The sequence below is a fragment of the Nuphar pumila genome, chromosome 11, assembly GCF_984573655.1.
Source record: "Nuphar pumila chromosome 11, dmNupPumi1.hap1.1, whole genome shotgun sequence".
Taxonomy (NCBI): Eukaryota; Viridiplantae; Streptophyta; class Magnoliopsida; order Nymphaeales; family Nymphaeaceae; genus Nuphar; species Nuphar pumila.
The window spans coordinates 110,347,789-110,369,713 of NC_143259.1; the positions used below are offsets into that span (position 1 = coordinate 110,347,789).

Consider the following 21,925-nt stretch of genomic DNA (forward strand, 5'->3'; position numbering starts at 1 on the left):
GGATCGGATCCTACTGGATTGGGCACAGACCTGATCCACTTGGTCCCCCAAATGAGTTTGGGTCTAGATCAAATCTCGTCAGATCGGTATAGACCCAATCCATCCGATCCTGCCATTGGGATTGGGTCTGGATTAGGTCCCATTGGGTCGGGTGAAGACTCGATCCACCCTGTCCTGCCAATGGGTCTGGATCAGGTTACCTACAGGACGATCCCAGACCCGATCTACTCAGAACCCCGATACGGGTTCAGGTCTAGATCAGGTCCCTTAGGTTGGGTGCTGACCTGATCTACCTAAGACCTTGTAATGGGTATGGGTCTGGATCAGGTCATCGGGTTGGGTCCCATATCCGATCCACCCAGAACCCACTTACTTGGTCTGAGTTCAAATCGAGTGCTCCGGGGTGGGCTCAGACTCGATCCACTAGAAACCAAGAAATGGTTTCGGGTTCGAATCGGGGTACCCAACCCGGGGGAGCCATGTATTGGCTGCTCCCTTTTGAAAAAGAGGCCCCAGTGTACTGCCCCGTCTTAAAAGGTATGTGTTCGGCTCCTAACAAAGAACCTTGCCCCCCAAGTGAAGTATGTAATAGAAAATATAGGTATAAAATCAAGTTCGTTCTTTTTTTTCAAGCAGCAGTATTGTTTTTCCTATGAACTTTGATGTGGGTTATTATTTATTTACGCAGGGGATTTTGTACAAAAATATCCCCTTGGAACTGGGGATTACAAAAATATCCAACAAAGAATTTGTAAGTTCTTATTCTTCTTTATATTGTCTTAAATCGATGATGGGGGAAAGGTTGCAGATGGTCTTCAGGATCTTAGATTAGAGGATTTAAGATCCTGGGATATGAGGTTAGAGGCAATCAAATGCACCCTAATTAGTTTCCTACTAACTCATTTCAAAAACTATCCAATATTTGAATGTCATAACGCTCGTTTGTTTCATTCTCATGTAAGGGAAAGGCCTTTCATGAGGAGCAGCTCAGATTTCTAAAAAATCCTGCCCTCTTGGTTTTTACATGAAAATGCTTTCATAAGAGAAAAGGTATTGAAGGATTCACACATGCAGGTGGTGGAAAAAACTGGAACCCACTTGTGTTTGATGTTTGTTTCATTCATGGTGGGAAAGGAAAAAAGAAAGGATTGCTAGCTCAGTAGTTTTCTTAGAAAGTTTCATAAAACAAAATTTCAAAATTTCCTTTTTCGTTTTTGCATTTGAAAAAAAAAGTTCATCTCATCAAAAAAACAAAGGAACCATGGGCATCTGCTTGCGATAAGAACAATGAAATAATCAATAAGGAGGAGCAAAATGGTCAAATGGTTCATTCAATCGACTCAAGAAGTCTTCTTGGAGATGCCTTCAATCTTGCAAGTGGTGGTAGCGTCTTGGAGTTTGAAAGGGAGCTGCGCATGGGAAGTGGTAGTGTGATTCCTGAAGATATGTTTGAGATTAGCAGTACTTAGTTTGGGTCCTGCACCACTGAACAAGATCATTATGATTTTAGCTCGCTTGATGGCTTCAAGGATGATGAGCTATTCTTCCTCACTGAAAAAGGTGGGTCTCTCTCTCTCTCTCTCTCTCTCTCTCTCTCTCTCTCTCTCTCTCTCTCTCTCAGACTACACGTCCACATAAGAAGTTTTTGTTGTGTTTTATTAGAGGATATAGCTCTTCAAAGTTGTGAAAATGAAGGTCATTCTAAATGGAATTCTTCTATTCTTTCATAAGATGTATGACATGAGTTTCATGTTGTTTAAAAAAAGGTGAAACTCTTTAACTATTCTTTCTCAACATCATGAAAGCGTCTATAAAACCAATGTTGTCAGTATCAGTATCGACCCTTGTTAAGATTATCTTTGCATTCTAAGCACCCAAATCATGTTGATCCTAACTGTGGGTTTTCCTTAATTATCTTTTGGAAAGATTTGGTTTTCCTTTTTCTTTATGTTTATCGCTTCTCCTGGCCGAGCTATATAAAGCCCTTGTATCTTTGATTCATATATAAAAAATCGGGGCTCTCTGGTTATACCATGGATGATCATGCATATATTTTAGGGATATTTCAAATAAAAATATGCATGATTTCATGAGAAAATGATTTAAAAACCTAATTTTATGTTAGTTTTGAGTAAATGTGCTAAAATGATATAAAAATAGAAAATGTATGAAAAATAGCTTTATTTTACATTTTAATGCATATTTTAGTTTTTGACATAATTGTAGTAGTTTAGTTTTTGAAAATAATAAAAAAATTAGAGTTAAAATAGACTTAGTTTTGTATTTTTTAAAACATAGTCATTTTGAGTTGTTTTGTAAATAACTTTTTGAAGAGAGGTTTTGAAATACAATTTAAAAAAAAGATGGACTTATGGACAAAAGTTCAAATTTATAAATAAGCTATGTAGGGGGAAGAGAAGTTTGTCTTCTCTTTCTTGCTTAAGCCTTCTCTTCTTCCCCTTCCTCTCCACCTCTTCTTGCATTTTCTTCTCCTTCTCCCTCTTTTCCCCTCTTTTTCTCATCCTCTTTCCGGTGGAGAATTCTGGCAATGGCTGAAGCAAGAGAGAGGATTCCAACCTCTCTTCCCAACCAAGTCTGTAAGTGTATCCTTCTTTCTCTCCTTCTCCCTTCTTCCCTCCTCCTTTTCTCATTTCTGAAAATTCGATTCAATTCATTTTAGCATGTATGTTTGTTTTTCTGATCATCATTTTTTAGTTCATTTTAATATTGCATCAGTGTTTGTATCTACGAATGGCATTATGTCTTCTTATTCTCTTTTTTATTGTAGCAGCATCATTAAGTTTATTTTACAGTAGTAGCAGTCATTTGCAGTTTTTCCTTTGTATTCATGAATTCATCGCATTATGCATATTAGCTTCGACATGTCTTGATCTTATATAACATGTTCAAAGGATAAGAATCATCTCTTACATCCTTAGTTACATTAGTTTAGGTTTTGTCATCATCATTAGTAGTTTACAATAACATCAATTTGGTCATTGCAGAGCAGAGCATCATCAGAAGGTAAAAGTTCTTAATCTGATCAATTGTGTTTGTTTCCGATAATGAAGTGATAGAAATCCATCGATCGAATGTCTTTCAATCGATCGGATGTCTGATCAACTTCCATTGCTGTGTTTTTAACATCAGAAAAAAAGATAGTCAGATATCTGGATCAATATCAGAAAAAGAAGACAATTTATTCTATTGATCGTCGTGACTGAAATCTGAGTTTCGGGAATTATTTTTTCCAAAGCAGAACGAAACTGATTTTCGGAATCGATCGGAGGCTTGGATCGATTCCAATTTATCAGAATCCTATAAGGTTCTGATCTAATTGAATTAAGTCGGATAATTCTTAATCGATCATCCGATCGAGTATCATTTGACTCCCGACGATTGAAGCCTGGCCTGTATGAGTCGTCCGGTGATCACCTACTATTTGTTGTTTTTCGGCGATTGAATGTGAGATTCCGATCGACTGCCTGATTTTAATCAACCGAATGACTAGATCGATTCCAGTTTGTTAGAATTGTGTTGATGCCTGATCTAACTGAAGATCATTGGAATTTTGATCGATTGAATTCCAATAATCGAGCATCTAAGTTTTGATTGGTTGTTTACGAATCTCCGGCAAGTGTGGTTGTTTACTAATCTCTGGTGAATATTGTTTGAAAGCTAATTGATTGATTTGTGGCATCGATAGGATGTTTGTTCTCGATCAAGCTATTGATTTATGAGAACTGGCTAATCTGAATATCGTTCAAAGGCTTGAGAATTCTGAACTGTCAGAGTTGATTTCTGAAGGTCTAATGTTTGAAGATGTTAGTTTTTTTGTAAGAATATTTGATCAAATGAATAATTTTCTTTCTGAGCATTGATTTCTGAGCTCTGTCTAAACTACTAATTTCTTGATCGATCGGATTATTGGTTGACCATCTGATTTCTGAGCAATATTCGACCTTCGATCTGGTCACCGGTCTGATTTCCGACCTACTATCTGTTTGATGCATGACCATTATTGTTGATTTTTATCATATGCTACTAGCTGATTAGTAATTGCATTTACTTAGTGTTTTGAAATTAGGTTTAATTACTGGATTTGAATTAATTAGCATTGGTAATTGTTTCATAATTAGAATACTTAATTAACTAATTAGTAATTAGTTTTACTTAGTTAAAAAATGTTGCCAGTTAGTTTTTGATATTACATTTAGTTCTTAAAATTACTTAGTGAGTTGTCATTAGGGTTATGTAGTTCATAGTTATCTTGCATACATTAGCATTATAGGTTTAGTATAGTTTCTATTAGTATCGTGTACTGCTTGTGCTTGTTTGACTTGTGCAGGATTGCACAGGAGTGGAGCGAAAGTGATCGAGTGACACAGAAGTACAGGAAGATAGAAGATTTTTACTTTTATTTTAGAATTTAGCCATTTAATTGGGTTTGTAAATATTGCCTTTTACGCCCTCTGCGAAGAGTATTCATTTGTTGTAATAGTTAGTTCTTCTTATTTTTCTAGCACCTTTTATATTTTACATTTTGGCAATAAAGAATAGTTTAAATTTGTGTGCTTGAATACGAAATATTCTCGTTTCCTGAGTTCGACCCAGTCTCATCTACTAGTGAGAACCGGTTTTTATTATTTGATGTTTGGTTTTCACATGTTCTTTATTTAAAAATCTTTTTCAAACTACAACAGATTCAAAATAGACATCAATGGACATAGGCCATACTGGCCGAACCACATAGATATTTCTTCTCTGTTTTCTTGTTCTTTTTGTTATTCTACATGGTCTTAGAGCTTCCAGGATTCCTGCACATTTGGGTGACCTGCTGCTATTCAGATCGACATTATGAATCCTTCCAGCGTCTGACTCTGACAGCAACAATGTTGTGTTGATGGTTCTTGTTATCGGCCTATGCCCTAGCAGCAGTGAAGTCACTTTCGGTTATGACAGACCCGACGTCTCTTTGATTGTGTTGCCTTCCTAGTGTCTAGGCGCTCGCTGCTCTATGAACCAAAAGTCCTTCTTGGAATAGGGCAGTCCATAAGGTGTGTCCCCATCAATGTGCTTGCTGATGATCATGCTCCTTCTAGTGCAGCCTGATCAGTGTGCTTGCTAGTGATCTAGTCGGTATTTTAGATCAGCAAGAGGGGTAGTTGCAACCACTTTTTTTTCTTATTATCAAAACAACATCATGGTGGATTGACACTATGAAAATACTAGCCAATCTTTATCTAGCACGACTATTTTTGTGCACGAACAGGTCAGTTTTAGCACTAAGATCACATCCATATTATTAAATGGGACACACTACATTGCTTGGTCTAAGGCGGTTACACTTTATTATAGTGGCAAATCTAAACTTGGTTTTATAACCAGGAAAATCGTTAATCCAGGAATGTTAGATCCAAAATATGATGATTGAAAATCCAATAATGACTTAGTTATGTCATGGTTACTTAACTCCATGAAACCAAAAAGTGCTGATGGATTCTTGTTTCTTAATACTGCTGAAGATGTTTGGCGATCAGCTAGTGAACTGTATGGAGAACAATATAATATTGCCCTAATGTATCAGTTGTCTCAAGGCATACATGATTTTAAAAAGGGTGAACTACCTCTTAGTGAATACTTTAGTAAAATGTGTATGATGTGGGATGAATTGGACTCTTATTCCCCACTATCATTGATCTTCGACTTCTTCATAAAGCCAAAGAGTAAGAATGTATTTTCCAATTACTCGTTGGCCTTGGATCTGATTTTGAACAAATGAGAAGTCAGATCCTTATGAATTCTGAGCTTCCTTCATTAAACTCTGTTTTTGCTACTCTTATGAGAGAAGAATCAAGAAGAAAAGTTATGAATCATGTCAACAGAATTGAAACCTCTGATAAGACTACCTTCATTGTAAAAAGGAAGGACATTCATGTGAGTGATGTTGGGTTCTACATGGTCGACCTGATACTGAAAGACCTAAAAAAGAACAGGTTCATGCTGCTATAGAACAAAGACCTGATACCACTCAAACATTAGATAAAATCTTTGATCTTCTTCAATCTTTAAAAGATGGACAGGATGGAGCTGCTTTCTCCCATTCGGCCATATTTTCTTCAAATAAAGGTATATCTTCTAACTCTTATGACACTTGGATAATTGATAGTGGAGCTTCAAAACATATTGCAAAAAATACTTCTCTTCTTGAAGATTTCAGTTATGATAATGGAAAAAGACTCGTTACTGTCGCCAATTGGAAAGTTGTTCAAGTGGAAGAAGTTGAAAAAATACACTTCTTTAACAATCAGTATGTTTCCAAAGTTCTCTATATTCCTTAGTTTACATCAAATTTGTTGTCTGTTGCCAGAATAGTCGAAGACTTCAATTGTACTGTCACCTTTTCTTCAACTAATGTATTGTTTCAGGACTGCAAGATGATGAGGACGATTGGTGAAGGGAGAAAAGTTCATGGGCTGTATATTCTCGAGCAAAACTATAGAGCTTTCATGTCAAAGGGAGAAGAAAGTAAATCATGATTTTTTCGGCTTGGACACCCATCTAATTATTCTCTTGACAGTTTATTTTCTGGTCATAAGTTTGATTGCAATAATTGTGATATTTGTAGACTTGCAAAGTTATCTCATCATCCTTTTCCTAATTCAGAGATTTTTTCTTCTTGCATGTTTGAATTGATTCATTCTGATGTGTGGGGATCAGCCCTTATTGACTCCTATTCTGGTTTTCGATATTATGTGACTTTTATAGACTATTTCTTCAAAGTTACTTGGGTATATTTGTTGAAAACAAAAAATGAAGTGCTTTTAAAATTCAGAGAGTTTTACAAGTTTGTTGAGACTCAATATGGAGCCAAAATTAAGGTTATTTGGTTTGATAATGGAACTGAATTTAAGAATTAGTTCTTTGAGCTATTTGCAAAAGAAAATGGCATTGACTATCATTTTTTCTGTGTTGGAACACCTCAACAAAATGGAGTCGCCGAACGAAAAAATAGCCCTTTGTTGGAAAAAACTCGTGCCTTACTTTTTCAAATGAATGTTCCTAAATACTTCCAGAGTGATGTTGTTCTTACTGCCTGCTATCTGATCAACAGACTTCCTAGTAAACGTCTTGATGAAAATTCTTTATTGGAAATTTTCAAAGAAAGGAAAGTGAGTCTTAGTCATCTTAAGATTTTTGGATGTTCTGTGTTTGTATCCACCAACCCATATGAAAAGGACAAATTGACTCCTCGTGCTATTAAGTATCTTTTTTTAGGATATTCTTCATCCAAGAAAGGATATAAATGCTATGGTGTTACTCATAGTCGGTTATATATTTCTAGAGATGTTAGCTTTGATGAAGCTACACCCTATTTTTAAAATTTTTTGATGAATCCAAAAACCTTCATCAGGGGGAGAAAAATATATTTGATTCTATTGTGCTTTCTAATGTTAGTTCTTTTGATGATGTGATACCAGTTGTTTATAATCATGAAGCCGACAACCCTGAAGCTATAACCCACATTCAGCCAAGTGATATCCAAGCCACTCAACCAAGTGATTCCTTCAATCATCCGAAAGAGCAATCTATAAGAAGATCAGAGAGAACTACTAGGCCACCTAGTTATCTCAGAGATTTTGTCATGAACATGACAATTGAGCATCCTATTGAAAAATGTATTGGTTATAACAATCTCTCAAAAAGGTACGTCGCCTTTCTTGGTTCAATTATGCAAGAACCTGCCACTTTTAATGAGGCGAAAAGTTAGAATGTTTAGGTTAAAGCTATGACGAAGGAATTATATGCCTTAAAAAAAATAAAACTTGGGAAATTTGCAAGCTTCCCAAAGATAAAAAGGTTGTAAGATGTTGATGGGTCTATAAAACAAAATATAAGAGTGATGGAACTATAGAGCATTTTAAGGCTCACATGGTGGCTAAGGGATTTACTCAAACCTATGGTGTTGATTATGAAGAAATGTTTGCACCAGTGGCAAAAATGAATAGCCTTCAGATTTTTTTTGTCTGTAGCTTGTAATTATAATTGGAAAATGTTTTAACTTGATGTTAAAAATGCTTTTCTTCAAGGAGATCTAGAAGAAGAAGTTAATATGCAGTTACCCTCTAGACACCCCCAAGAGGGAAATCTAGAACTAACTTGCAAATTGAAGAAGGCTATTTATGGGTTAAAACAATATTTACGAGCTTGGTATCTTAAACTCAGTCTTGCTCTTGAGAAAAAAGGTTTTAAAAGGTGTATTTTTGATAATTCTCTCTTTGTTCTTAAAAATCATCATAATCTCACTGTTGTGTTAGTATATGTCGATGATATTATAATAACAAGAAATGATCATGATAAAATTCTCAATACCAAGAAGTACCTTCATAAAGCCTTTGATATTAAAGATTTAGGAAATTTAAGGTACTTTCTTGGAATAGAAGTTGCCTACTCTAAGAAAGGTATTTTTCTATCTCAAAGAAAATGTACTTTGGATCTTCTTAAAGAAACAGGTAAAACTGGATTCAAACCTGTGGATACTCCTATTGAGACTAATCTTAAGTTTGATATTGATGAAGAAAGTCTTTCAAAAAGGGATGTTGAACAATTTCAGAGGTTGGTAGGAAAACTTATATATCTTACTATGACAAGACCTGATCTGGCCTATGTCGTCAGTGTTATTAGTCAATATATGCATGACCCAAAGCCATGTCATGTCAACGCTATTGACCGTATTCTCAAATACATCAAAAGTAGTCCTGGGCAAGGTATTCTCTATACCAAAAATAACCATCATAAAGTTGAAGGCTACTTTGACGCAGATTGGGCAGGATCTTCAGACAAAAAGTCTACCACAGGGTATTGCATTTTTGTTGGAGAAAATATTACTTGTTGGAAAAGCAAAAAGAAAAACATGATTTCAAGATCTAGCGCTGAGCCAGAATATCGTGCGATGGCTACTACTGCTTGTGAACTGATATGGACCAAGTCTCTTCTCGCTGAATTGGGAGTAATCGTTGAATTACCAATAAATATGTATTGTGATAACAAGTCAGCTATTCATATTGCTTCCAACCTAGTTTTTCATGAAAGAACGAAGCACATTGAGATTGACTGTCACTACATCAGAGAAAAAATTCAAAAAAGAGAAATATGTACTCCTTTCACCAAGAGTCAGGATCAGCTTGCAGATGCTCTCACAAAGGGATTAAGTCATGCACAATTTAAAATCATTTTGAGCAAGTGGGGTTGTTTTGATATACATTCCCCACTTGAGGGGGAGTGTTAAGATTATCTTTGCATTCTGAGCACCCAGATCATGTTGATCCTTACCGCGGGTTTCCCTTATTTATCTTTTGGAAAGATTTGGTTTTCCTTTTCCTTTGTATTTATCGTTTCTCCTGGCTGGGCTATATAAAACCCTTGTATCTCTAATTCATATATGAAAAAATTTGGGCTCTCTGGTTATACCGTGAACGTAGGCCATACTGGCGAACCACATAAATATTTCTTCTATGTTTCCTTGTTCTTTTCGTTATTCTACAGCCCTGATTCGTTTGGCCAATGATTTAGGTGAATTTGGCTTTCAAGTAAATCATTCTGAATCAGCTATAAAATAATTAGAAAAAATATTCGGTATCAATCAGAATGTAAGACGTGTTAAAATCATTAAAATAATATTAAAAATTTATTTTTAAGTATTTTTTACATTTATTAAAAAATAGTCTATTCAGGTTAGTATCCTATTGATTTTATATGTATCGAAACTCTTCTCCAGTCAACGTCATGAAGGGAAGAAAAACTAGTCTCGTCTAGTGTGTCCCACCTCACACCTTGATCAAGGCTATGTTTGGGAGCAGCCACAAGAGCAGTGATGAAAACAGGCAGACACAAGGACATTGTTGAAATCCACTCATTATAATGGTATCTTCCCTTTCCACGCTACTCTGATATCCGTCTCCTCTTCCAAAAATGTGATTCAAATCGACCGTACGGCTTTCACCAAACAGAGCCCAAATGTTACCCTGTGTTTCATGGACAAAACGAGCCCGCGGATGCAGGGAGGAGATGTAAGCAGTTGGTAACACTCATCCCCCTATATCATCCTTATCTTCATACACTACACAGGATCACATTGATTCAAGTTGTTTTGATCATATCTGGCCGCATATATAAATGGATTCAACATGGTCAATTTGATAAAAATCAACCTTTGAATTACAATTTTTTGACAAAAAAAATGCGATTGTTTTTAAATCAATGAATTTTGGCATGTTTATAGCCGTTGATTTTGAACTGTTATAATTAAAACCCTATACAAGTGTCAGATTTTAGTGATTCAGATGTTGATATTCACTAAATGAATCATGTCCAACACGTTTGTAAGATCAGATTTAATAAAACAACTAGATTCAATGAGATCCCAAGATGAGGAACACTGGCAGAGAGATGACATATGGGATGAGTGGAACTGAATTGGGATATAGGGGTCTCTTAAGTGATCCTTTGTGTGCTCACTGACAATTACTGATCACAGTGTTTTCGCCTCAGCCAATCACAGAACAGCATTTCATGGACTTCTATCCACAAAATCCAGGCCTCACTCAAAATGTTGTCACCTCGGTTTTGTAGGTGTGTTTGTTTATGAAATGCGGGAAGTAAAAGTCAGATGGCAAGGGTTTTAACTTTTACATCTTGAATCCCAATACCCTAAAAGATGGCAATTGGATTAGGTGATTTTTCAATACTCACCACCACACAAAGGTGAGAGCCCCCTTGGTGTCCCTAGGGAGTTGCAACCCACTATTAAGCTAGTTTGGTAGCCAAAATCTGGATTCTATTAATTATTGAATCTGGGTTTAGTATTAAGTTTTGCATTCAAACCCTAACCTGAATCCAACTAAAACCCGAATCTAACTAAAAATCTGACCCAATTAAATGTAAATACCAGGTTTTAAGCTAGTTGGATCTGGGTTTGGTTCAAAATGCAAAGCATAGTTCTGAACCTCCCTCGGCACTTCTAGTATGTATGCCCTGCACCATATGAGGTTCCACTGAACTTCGACAGACATTCTAGAATCTAGAATCTACGGCATAAACTTGATGAGAATATTGATTCTTGCACACTTTACCATGCTTCATATATACACGCTTCATCAATGTTTCTTACATGCCTTGTTGCAGTTGTTTTCATGTTTTCTATGTGCTTTCTCATTCTTTCCACTCACTATGTGCTTTATCTAAATTGGTAACTATTTTTTTAGATTTTGACAGAAGTTTAATTCTTATACTAAAAAAAATCATTAAATTTAAGGACTTTTATTTTTGTTTTTATTTGCTTCTCATTCATTACTATTTCGCTTCTCTTGTTCAATTCTCTGTTTTGAAATTGATTCTTCGCTTCTCATTTCTTATAAATTTTAAAATGCTTCTCGCTTCACAGTGTTGCCTTCATCTTGTAGCTCAAAATAAAGTTAAAGTTTTTCCTTTTGTTATGGCATAGTTTACTAGCAACTTTCACAATATTGAGTTAGGGGTGGCTGTGAGAGGTGGAGACATCCTTACATTTTGTGTTAGAAAACCAACGTGAGTGTCTCCTATATGCACAAGCCAGAGCCCCCCCCCCCCCCTGAGGGGTGGGACAGGATCTATCATATACGAGGGCAGATTAGGTGCAATCACATTGCAAACTTTGTGTGCGCTGCTCTACCTGACTGCCCTCCATCACTGTGGTACAACCTGTCAGTTGTGGGGCCCAACAAAAGATGGAGGGCAGATCAGGTGCAGCAGCAAACTAAAGTTTGTGATGTGATTCACCAATTAGAAAGCAGGCTTAGTGATCAGCCCAACCACGCCACAAATTAAATGAAAGTGTAATGGCAAGTGCAATTAGTCATCACTCAATGCCTCTTGGGTCTAAATCATAAGATAAGTGATAGATGAGAATAATTAATTTATCGTTTTATAAATAAAACTATTAGATACAATATTGTAAAATCTAATGAGTTTTACTTGAAACAAAGGGCTGTTACATGTGTATGCAGCACCAACAACTACCTCTTCACATTGACTATCAATGACATTATATATATATATATATATATATATATATATATATATATATATATATATAGAGAGAGAGAGAGAGAGAGAGAGAGTAATGGGTCTGTGCTAAACCCATTTGGTGCTAAACCCCATGCTAAATAGTTTTTTTGGGTTTTTTTCATTTATTTTTAATTTCTGATGGTACAATTGTGATCTATGTACTTGATTTTATAGGGATCAGCTCTTGAAGTGTTTGATTCCAACACATGGGTGAGTTTTTATAAAGTTCGAAAAATCAACAATCCAAAATCTTTGTAAATTTTTAAGGTTCCAAACATCATTTTTTTCATAGAAAACACATGATCCAGGTGTGGATTCCTAGTAAAATGACCATGCCCAACACATTTATAGGGCCTGAACTGCATAAAAACCCATGGAGAAGCTGAAAACCCCATTTAGCACACGGTTTAGCACCAAATGGGTTTAGCAGGGACCCATTATATATATATATATATATATAGCTAGCACCTTTGATGCAAGTGCAAGAGCAAGAGCAGGATACGTCCAGGTTACAGGATTCTTTTGGATCATAGTCTGGAATCAGATCTATCTCATATATGTATTAGGATCAGGGTTTCTCTTTGTTTACTATAAATATTCATTATAGAAAGGCAAAGAGGGAGGCTGATGGTGAATTATTAACGAATTTTATTTATTTTCTATGTGATTTTCGTTTATTTTCTTGCCTTAGTTTTTTAGTTTTGTAACTGTGTTAGGGTGCTCATTATTGTGGGGTTAGGAGTGATCCTCCTGTTACTGCATCAACCTTGCTTCTAACCCGAAAGCATCAAGTTATGCTATATTTATGCATACAACTTGCACTTGGAAAGCTTTGAAGAGATATATAACATATGGCAATGTCCTAACTAAGATGCAACATGACCTATTGTAAGGTGGTAGATTTTGGACTAAAAATCTAGTCAAATACTTACTACATTTGGGTTGATTTCAGGCCATCCTTTGATTCTATTTGATCTACTGGCCACATGTAAGAACACCTCAGATTCTGCAATTCTTCCATTATATTATCACAAATTTATGAGTAGATTCAAGACTTTAAAACTAAATTAGATCCAAAATTGTTTGTCAAGTAGAATCCAATGTAGTCAGACTAAGGATCGTATTGTTGCACCCCTGATATCAAAATTCATACACTTTTTTGGTGAGTTAGAAGTGGTTTGTGAGATCTGTAATCCATATCTTAAGATAGGTGCTCAAATCCTTAATTTTGGGCAATAAAATGTTTGATTGCATAGTAGACTTGATCGAAAATGACTTAGATGGTACTCACTTTTGGCAGATATTCCTTGTTTTGATTGAGACCAGTGTTGTGAGAGGCGTACGCCTCAGTACCTGAAGCGTACGCCTCAGAGGCGAGGCGCACGCTCAAGGTACTGAGGCGTTGCTGTGATGCGCCCCTCATCAACCTCCGATCAGTTGTGACCACCGACCACCGGAGTTGCTGTGCTGCAGCTGCTGCTCAGTCTTCTCCGACCACCGGACGACCGGCATATCCCTCGCTTCTGTACCAGCTGGGTGCATGCCTCAGTACCTGAGGCGTACGCCTCAGAGGCGAAGCGCAGGCTCAACGCCTCGCTTCGCCTCATCGCATTTAACAACCTTGATTGAGACTAGAGAAACATGTCAAACATGGCCACTTATTTTTCGTTGACAGTTTAACCCATTTGTCGCCTAAAAATTGCCATGTAATTGTAGCTTGAAAAAATTCAGGCGCCATTTAAGTTATCGCCTGAAAATTCAGGGTGACTAAATTTTTAGCTGACAAAGGGCAAACATGGCGAAACCCCTTTGTTTGTCTTGTTTTTAATGGCATCTAATACTATAGATGTGATCTACATGTTTTATTTAGTGGGAACCAGCTTTTGGATGGTGGGATATACAGGTTTTCCTGGTGATCCAAAAATCATTGGCTATGAATGCGTCAATTTAGCAAATATAAATCCCGTATAAAATATGTAAAAATATAAATACAAACATGAACAATAAAAAAACTAATATCACGGTTATTAGATGGATCATGGTTCATAGTTTGGGTGTGTATAAACCAGATGTGAGACTCTAATGAGACCATATTGGATCCGGTTCTTATCATATGGACATTTACCCAGATTTGGTCCTGCTAAATACAGGTCCTTGGATCTTGACCCAGATGCAATACCGGTGCCCTCCGCGCGCGGCTATCGTTGATTCAAATCTCGCCCCCTTGTGAACTCTCTCTCTTGCTGCAGTGAAGAAGAAGAAGAAGAGAGAGCACAGATCTCCGAGTCAAGATGGCCATTTACGACGACTCCCTCTCAGACCTCTCTCAGTTGGCCTCTCTCTCTCTCTCTCTCTCTCTCTTGTTTTGTGGGTATGTGGAAATCTGCTTCTCCTTTTCTTATTCTGGTTTTTTATTCTGCACTCTCAGGGAATTTGAAGAAATGGGTCGTTCGCAAGGCCAATCTAAAGATGATCCCATACAACATTGGCTGAGGTCTCTCTCTCTCTCTCGGCTAAAAAAAAAAAATTTCTTTCGGCTCTCTCTCTCTCTCTCTTAATTTTAATCTGGTTTTCTTTCTCTAATCTGAAGTGTCATCAAGAGGTATGTGGACAATTCTCGCCAAAGCGCTGGCTCAAATTTGTCCCAACTCGTGAAGATTTTGGAATACTGTATTGAGCAATTCCAGCAAGTCGAGCGATATCTCAATGACATCCGGTTTCTGAAGATTTGGGTCATCTATGTAAGGGATTTTTGTGCTTCTTTTGCAGTTTAGGTATCTTTATAGCCAAAATGGAAGTTGAGGGATATGATGATTTTGGGTCTTTTTTTTTTGCAGGCCGACGTGATTCAGGATTTCAAAAGGGTTTATGAGATGATGAACACAAAAGGGATCGGCATAGCGCACTCGTTTCTGTATGAAGCGTATGCGGTGCATCTCGAATTGATGGGGAAATGGGACGAAGCGCATAGCATCTATCAATTGGGCATTTCTAGGTGATTTTTTTTTCTGTTCCTTCCCCATTTCCATGAATATATATCCTTCGGAATTCAGATCATTGAATTCGCCAGACTATGTAGCTTGAACGCAAGTTCTGGTTTTCATGGTGATATCTTGACAGGAATGCGAAGCCGATTGAAAGACTCAAGAGTATGCACACATTGTTCCTCGAGAGAGTTACTGAAGCTAACATTTCATTGAAGAATGAGGTACTTTGATAGCGTTTTTTATCGTATTTTTTGGTCTACGGGAAAAAGGTTAAATGATTGGGCTGTCGATTGAACTTTGTTAGTCACCACTAGACAATTAAACCATGTAACTCTGCAAGATATTCTGATGGAGTCTTTCTTTCTCTGAACCTGTGATTGGAGGTAAATTGCTAATTTCTTAAAAAAATGTTCGCATGAGACTAGGCATGTCAAACACGAGTTTCTCCTTGAATTATTAGCCTGAATCATGGACGTGCTTCTTTAATTCTTTTTTTCCTGCCTACATCTTAAGAACAATCTACGATGCACTGGATAGTTTCTGTTTTCTTTGTCTCCTATTTGAATCAGTGTTTACATAGCAAACTGTTGGTACTTGTGAAATTATCTAACAAGGTTCTCACCAGTTTTGCATTTCAAATAAAGCCTGGACTTCATTTTTGTTGCAGCATGTAATGAGCAACCCATCTCAATAAAGATGGATAACAGGAAAATAAGCAAAATGTCTCTTCCATCATTCTTAAAAGTGGTTGATTTATCCAAATTCATCATCTCATAATAGCCATTTTATTATATTGTTGCCGTTGGCAGCAGTCATCTAAATGAGGGCAGAGGCTTAAAATAAGAAAAAAAGAAGAAGGGATAAAAACTGTTGCAGGAAGGTAAATGAATGGATTCAACTAAAAAATCTGGACTTCTTCACTATGTTATTTAGATCTACCATCTATGTTAAGTCCACCTGAGAGCTAATTTTTTCAAATATTTTGAAGGTAAGTAAATGTATTCAAAGAACAAATCTACACTTCTTTCACTGGGTTATGTAGAGTAATACTGAGTCCATCAAAGGTTTATCTTTTTGGGACATTTGAGGTTTGGAAGAGAGAGAGAGAGAGAGAGAGAGAGAGAGAGAGAGAGAGAGAGAGAGAGAGAGAGAGAGAGCAGTTACTGTAAAACTTGAGCATAAATGAAGAGTTTTTCTTTTTATTATGTGAGTTTGTGCCATAAAAGTTCAGTAGGACAAAGCCAACCTTAATAGGTAATTCTCTATTCTTTTTATTACTACCATAATGCATGTTATTTCTCTATTTAAATTATAGATGGTCAATAAAGTAGTCAATATCACATGCATAATCAGAAGGTACATTATTTGAGAGAACAATGATCATATTACTTATAGCATTTCTTTTCAATGGGACTTGGTATTTTCAATTACCATGCCTTCATTGATAGGGAGAAAAGCTAGGATCATGTATGTTTTCCTAATGCTTTTCCTGTTGGCTGCTGCTTTAGGTTGAAGCAAGTAATTGTATCAAGCATGGAAGTGTTGGTGGCATTAATCCATGGTCAAAATCCACCATTGAGGATCTTTTGGGAAAGACAAATAAGTACCTAGTTAAATATGATGTGAGAAACTTTTTGCTTTTTGTGGTTTTAAAATCACACTCTAGTCTATTTAATGTCAAATGTTGAATGGTTTCAGGGTTACTATTGGAGCACAAAAAACTATCCGGGAAAATTACCTTTATCCTCTTCTAATACTGTTCCTCGAAATATGATCATAGAATTAGGTGATATTCTTTTTCATCATTAAGTGGTTTACATGGCAATTATGCTTTAGTGTTATATCTATCGATGCATGAACTGTTGCAAGCATATGTTTAGGGCATTCTAGCACCAAAAACAATGTTTTGCACTGTTATGTAGTGAATCATGCTATTGTAGGACCTAGCAACTCCACACCATTTCTGAACCTTTTCATAAAAAATTCAGGATATATGCACGTTTATATATCAATTTTGTAAACTTTTTCAAGTTTTAACAGCATAAGCAATCCATACACTTCTCCAATATATCAAGCTTAGGATCCAAGCAAATTAAATTAGGACAAACTGATAATTCAATGAAACGCTGATTTTAACTATGCAAACTGTATGGAAATTTGTTTCACTCTCAATAATAAGTTGGATTGCATTGGAAGGTCCAACCTCTTCTATCACCTTTGAAACTGTCAGCCAATGGAACAGTTGTCTTCAGCCTAACACACTAACTCATTTCAAGAACATTACTGCCTTTGTACAGGAGACAAGGAAATTGAATAAGTTTAATGCATGTTCATGTACCATTTTTTTCTAATTGTTGTTCTCTAGGATTTTGGACTCACTACACTGCTGCTTCAGTTTTTCTGCAACTGCATATGCAAGTACAGTTCACAATGCATGATAATAAAGCATCCTATAACTGGACCCTATGCTGATAATAGCATCATCTGTCTTAAATCTGAAAAGAAATTGTTGTACTAAATGGTGTACATGTCTCTTGGAAAGATCATTCAAACTACTTTAAGTGCACCTGCTCAATCATTCATATTGAACTAGTGTCAGGTTGAACTGTTAGGGTTATTCTAGGAAGATAGGTACTAACTCTCTGCTCAAGATTAGTAAATCCTCTCCATAAAAGAGCTCTTATTTTTCTCCTATTAGTATGTACATATTGTGTCCTTGCCTTTTCATCTTTCTGCATTCAAATCTTTTCCTTTGAAAGCCCACACACTGGCTCTATCACTCAACAATTTTCAAGTTTCTTTGTTGGAGGTACCTCTAGCCAAAATTGAAATATACTCAAACCTCTTAGCTTTGGTATGGTAAGCCAGTCATTCTGCAAATCTTCCATGATACCATCATGATCTCACTCCTCACAACAAAGTCCTGCAAAGAATATCTAATGTTTTAAATTTCCAACAGCTAGAAATATGTTGGACCATTGGGAAACCATAAACCTTCTAGTGCTAACGGAAATCTAATCTCAATGCAAATGACGAACCAAATGAACTAGTTTATCACCTTAAAAATTTCATGAAAAAAGTAAACCTAATAGTGTTAGTTTGAATTGACGTTTATGTTTACATCAGCAACTCTGTCTCTCTCTCAATATTTCCGTGCTACTGAGAAAAGAAAATGCATAATTTCTATATGTAAGCTTCTATTTCATCCTCTTCTAACTTGTACACCACAATATCGAAAGGTAGGAAAAAATACCAGATCAAAGGTTGTGCTGGCAATGGTGGATACGCGCAGGTTTTCAAGTCTCATGTTTATGGCAACCCGGATGAAGTAGTTGCATTGAAGGTTGCCCTCTCTCTCTCTCTGTTTGCATATTCGCATTTGTGCAGTTTTACATAGTTCGTTATCATCTGATTTTTATTTACATGTCTTTATCAGATACAAAAGCCTGCTTTCCCATGGGAGTTCTACATGTACAGACAACTTGACAAGAGAATCCCATGCACAGAAGTATGCCATTTTCTGGAGTTGCTTTAATTTAAGTCGTGTTAAGCTATCTTAGGAACAAAGCTTGGGCCAAGCACCAACTTGGTACTTCGCCAAGCTCTAGTTGGGTTGGCAACTGGTCTTCCAATGTCTAATAGATTGGCTGCAATTAGCCAAAGGTTGGGTGGTTGAGCTGAGTTCCTTCATATGATTGTTCTCATACCTGGCCTGTTGGGGTCCAGCCATTCTCAAGTAAAAGAACTATTTCATTATATGCCCCAACTACTTTTTTATTGCTTCAAACTTCAAAGCATATTCCTTTAACTCATTTTGTTTTTGTCTTTGATTGCTGTTTTGCTATTTTTTTTACTCTCCGTCTGGTTGGCAGAGATCAAGTTTTGGATCCGCTCAAAAGGTGTACATATATTCTGACTGCAGCATTCTGGTGTGTGACTATGTAGAACATGGAACCCTTCAGGTAAACATTTCATATTAGCATCTTCTAGCTTTTCTTGATAAAGTTTGTTGACTGCCAATCCCTCTACTTTGTTAGTTTTGTTATATTTGTTTAGTATATTTTCACAAAGAAAACTTTGTGCAGGATGTGGTGAATTCTTATGTGGTTACTGGCCATGCTATGGACGAAGTTATATGTGTCTATTACACCATAGAGATGTTACGCATTCTTGAAACATTGCACAGAGTTGGCATCATTCATGGGGATTTCAAACCTGATAATTTGCTTGTTCGATATGCTAGGTAAGTGCTGAACTCTTGTTGTTTCGCACAGACGCTTGGAAGGCAATACATTAACTGAAATCCAACACCATGATCACTAGTACTTGTGGTTGAACATTTTGTGGGAAGAGACGATTCTGTCTCAAATTCAGTTATTGATCTAGCAATTCATTTATTGATAAAACTAAGATGACAGCATATTCCTACTGAAGTAAGCTGCTTTTTATGAACAATATGTTGATCCACATGTTGCAGACATGTGCATGTGTACTGGCATCAGCCTGTGATGTGCAGTGTCTGATAATGATTTTCTAAGCAATGCTTTGTATGAGATTGTTAAGGCATTCTGATCCTGTATAAACATTATTCTTTGCAAATGTATCTTTGATTCTTTCTAAATTTCCTAACTGCAGCTTGTCGAAAATAGTCAGGCAGAGTTTCTCTCTCTCTCTCTGACCAAGTCAACTGAAACTCACCTATTAATATTCTTGTTTGAGTCAACTCTAGATGTTTTACGGGATATCCTGCTAGTCAAATTTCAAGGCCTAGTGCATAGTTTATCTAAATGAGTATCATCAAGTCTCAGTTGAAATATCCATCATTTACATGAGAATTGCTTCATCAACTCTTTTTGCAAATGTGGCCATATTGAACTTTTCCTTGGCTCAACATGTAGCCCATTGTGGTTCTGAAGGCTTCAATGAACCTTGATTTTGGTTCAACCCATTGCGTTTCTGACCTGCAGATTATTAGGCAACCCAGCCAACTCCATTTTGCACTTGGTAACTGTTTGATTGTCTTGTAGACTTTTGAATTTTTCCAGTGGTAGTGTTTGCTGCAACATTCAGAATGTTCTCTGTTTTGGCTGATATTCTTATGATGGAGTTAAAAATCTAGCACTTGATGCTATTTTGTTTTCTTATTAGCTAGGAATATACGTGCTTTTCTGTCAGAAATTAGATACTATATAAAATATAGTACATTTTGCATGATGTTTGATAATGTCCTTAAGCTTTTTTGCTGGGTAAAGTTATTAAGAATCTCCATAGGTGTTTGGGTTCTGCCAAGTATTTTGATTGCTTTCTCTTATTAAAACTTGAATATATATATATTAAACTGATATGGTTGCAATCGTTGTCATTTTCATGAAGTGACAACTTGGAGGTGGAGGATTTTTTCAGTCACTCTGGATCATGGAAAGATCAGGTACATATCAGGCCTCGTGGGTTTCAAAGAAAATATTTCACTCATGACATGTAACTAATAAGTTTATCACAGGGACTTTGTCTTGTGGACTGGGGAAGGGGAATTGATCAGAGTCTGTTTCCTGATGGTATTGAGTTTCTGGCTGACTGTAGAACATCTGGTTTTCGCTGTGTCGAAATGCAAGAAAGCAGGCCCTGGGTATTTCAGGTAGTTTTCTCTTCATTAGGCATCCATAAGTTGCCTCAGTGTAGGCACTCCATTCACCTTATGAAACTATATGTTTCTGATCATGAAACAATGATTGCAACAGGTAGATGCATATGGGCTTTGTGTTATCGTACACATGCTGCTGCATGGTAAGTACATGGTTGTTGAGAAAAAGGCATCTTCAGATGCATGTTACCACTATCAGCCCAGACTATCATTTAAACGGTATTACTGAAAATCTGTCTTATCACTTTGTACTTTTAGTTAGGGATGATTCAATGAAATTCAACAAGAGTACCCTCCTATGCTTATGGCTTCACACTTTCAAGTTTCAACTGTGAAGGAGCATACACGCTGAATTATAAATGTTATTGACTTATTGTTTGTGCCAGGCATGCATTTTCTTGAAACAGCTGAATAAATTGCTGGAAATGCCCTCACTTCATAGTTTTCACAGTTAGGGGTTGCTGCTACCATTTAGATGACAGTATTGGATGTAGGATTTACCAAGGCACAAGTCCAATCAACTGCATTAGTATGACATTAAAGTAATTTATATTGCTGATTCTTAGTGTCTGTTTAGATGACAGGGTTAACTGGGTCACAACCAGGCTTACCCTGTCAACCGCTCAAGCATGGATTTTAAGTGCCTTGGATATAATGTCCTTTTTTCCCCTCTAACATGGATCATCAATGCTAGGTACTGGAACGTGGATCTTTGGAAGAACTTGTTTTCCCAGTTGCTAAACATTGGTTCCTCTCAGGATACTTCGGTGCTACAAAGTTTAAGGAAAATGTTTGAAGATTATTTGCATGAAAACCCCCGGCTCATCAGAAAACTAATACAGTTGTTGGCAAGACAGAGAACTACAATGTGTTCTTCAAAGTGAAGATTGCTCTTTCTGTGGACTGCCCTCTACCATCAGCTTCCAGTTCATTTCTGATTCTACAAGCTATGGCCCTTTCCTCAAATAAGTTCATCATTCTGATCTCTAATTGTATGGTTGAATTTGCTGCAATGTGAATAATTTGGTTCACTTTGCATGAATATGTACGAGCTTTGTTTATTGTTGATACTTATGTGTAAGCATATGTTATATCTTCCTTGTAGTCCTACTTTGAACTAACAAAGCTAGGCAGTCTTCCTTCTGCTGCTTTCATTTCTTCTTTCTAGGAAAACCAAGGGGAAACCCCTCTG

At 36.6% G+C, this 21,925-nt stretch overlaps 1 protein-coding gene across 1 annotated transcript; it reads left to right on the forward strand.

Moving 5' to 3' along the window:
* The first annotated feature begins 1,322 nt into the window (after nt 1-1,322).
* On the forward strand, nt 1,323-21,529 carry LOC149822821 (mitotic checkpoint serine/threonine-protein kinase BUB1-like). Its single transcript, XM_089980390.1, has 17 exons — nt 1,323-1,461; nt 6,429-6,453; nt 7,459-7,707; nt 14,534-14,599; nt 14,696-14,846; nt 14,943-15,028; nt 15,226-15,313; nt 16,601-16,714; nt 16,791-16,878; nt 18,332-18,435; nt 18,529-18,600; nt 18,965-19,054; nt 19,178-19,335; nt 20,466-20,520; nt 20,593-20,727; nt 20,831-20,902; nt 21,428-21,529. Exons 1-17 carry the CDS (start codon nt 1,323-1,325, stop codon nt 21,527-21,529), a joined length of 1,794 nt encoding a protein of 597 aa, XP_089836516.1.
* Nucleotides 21,530-21,925: the final 396 nt, after the last annotated feature.

Excerpts from the sequence above, each read along its gene's own strand:
- LOC149822821 (XM_089980390.1), top strand. The coding sequence starts at position 1,323 with ATGGTTCATTCAATCGACTCAAGAAGTCTTCTTGGAGATGCCTTCAAT. Across the intron at positions 6,454-7,458 it reads CAAGATGATGAGGACGATTG|TTCTTTTGATGATGTGATAC; the intron begins GTGAAGGGAGAA and ends TTCTAATGTTAG. Across the intron at positions 18,601-18,964 it reads AGAGAATCCCATGCACAGAA|AGATCAAGTTTTGGATCCGC; the intron begins GTATGCCATTTT and ends TCTGGTTGGCAG.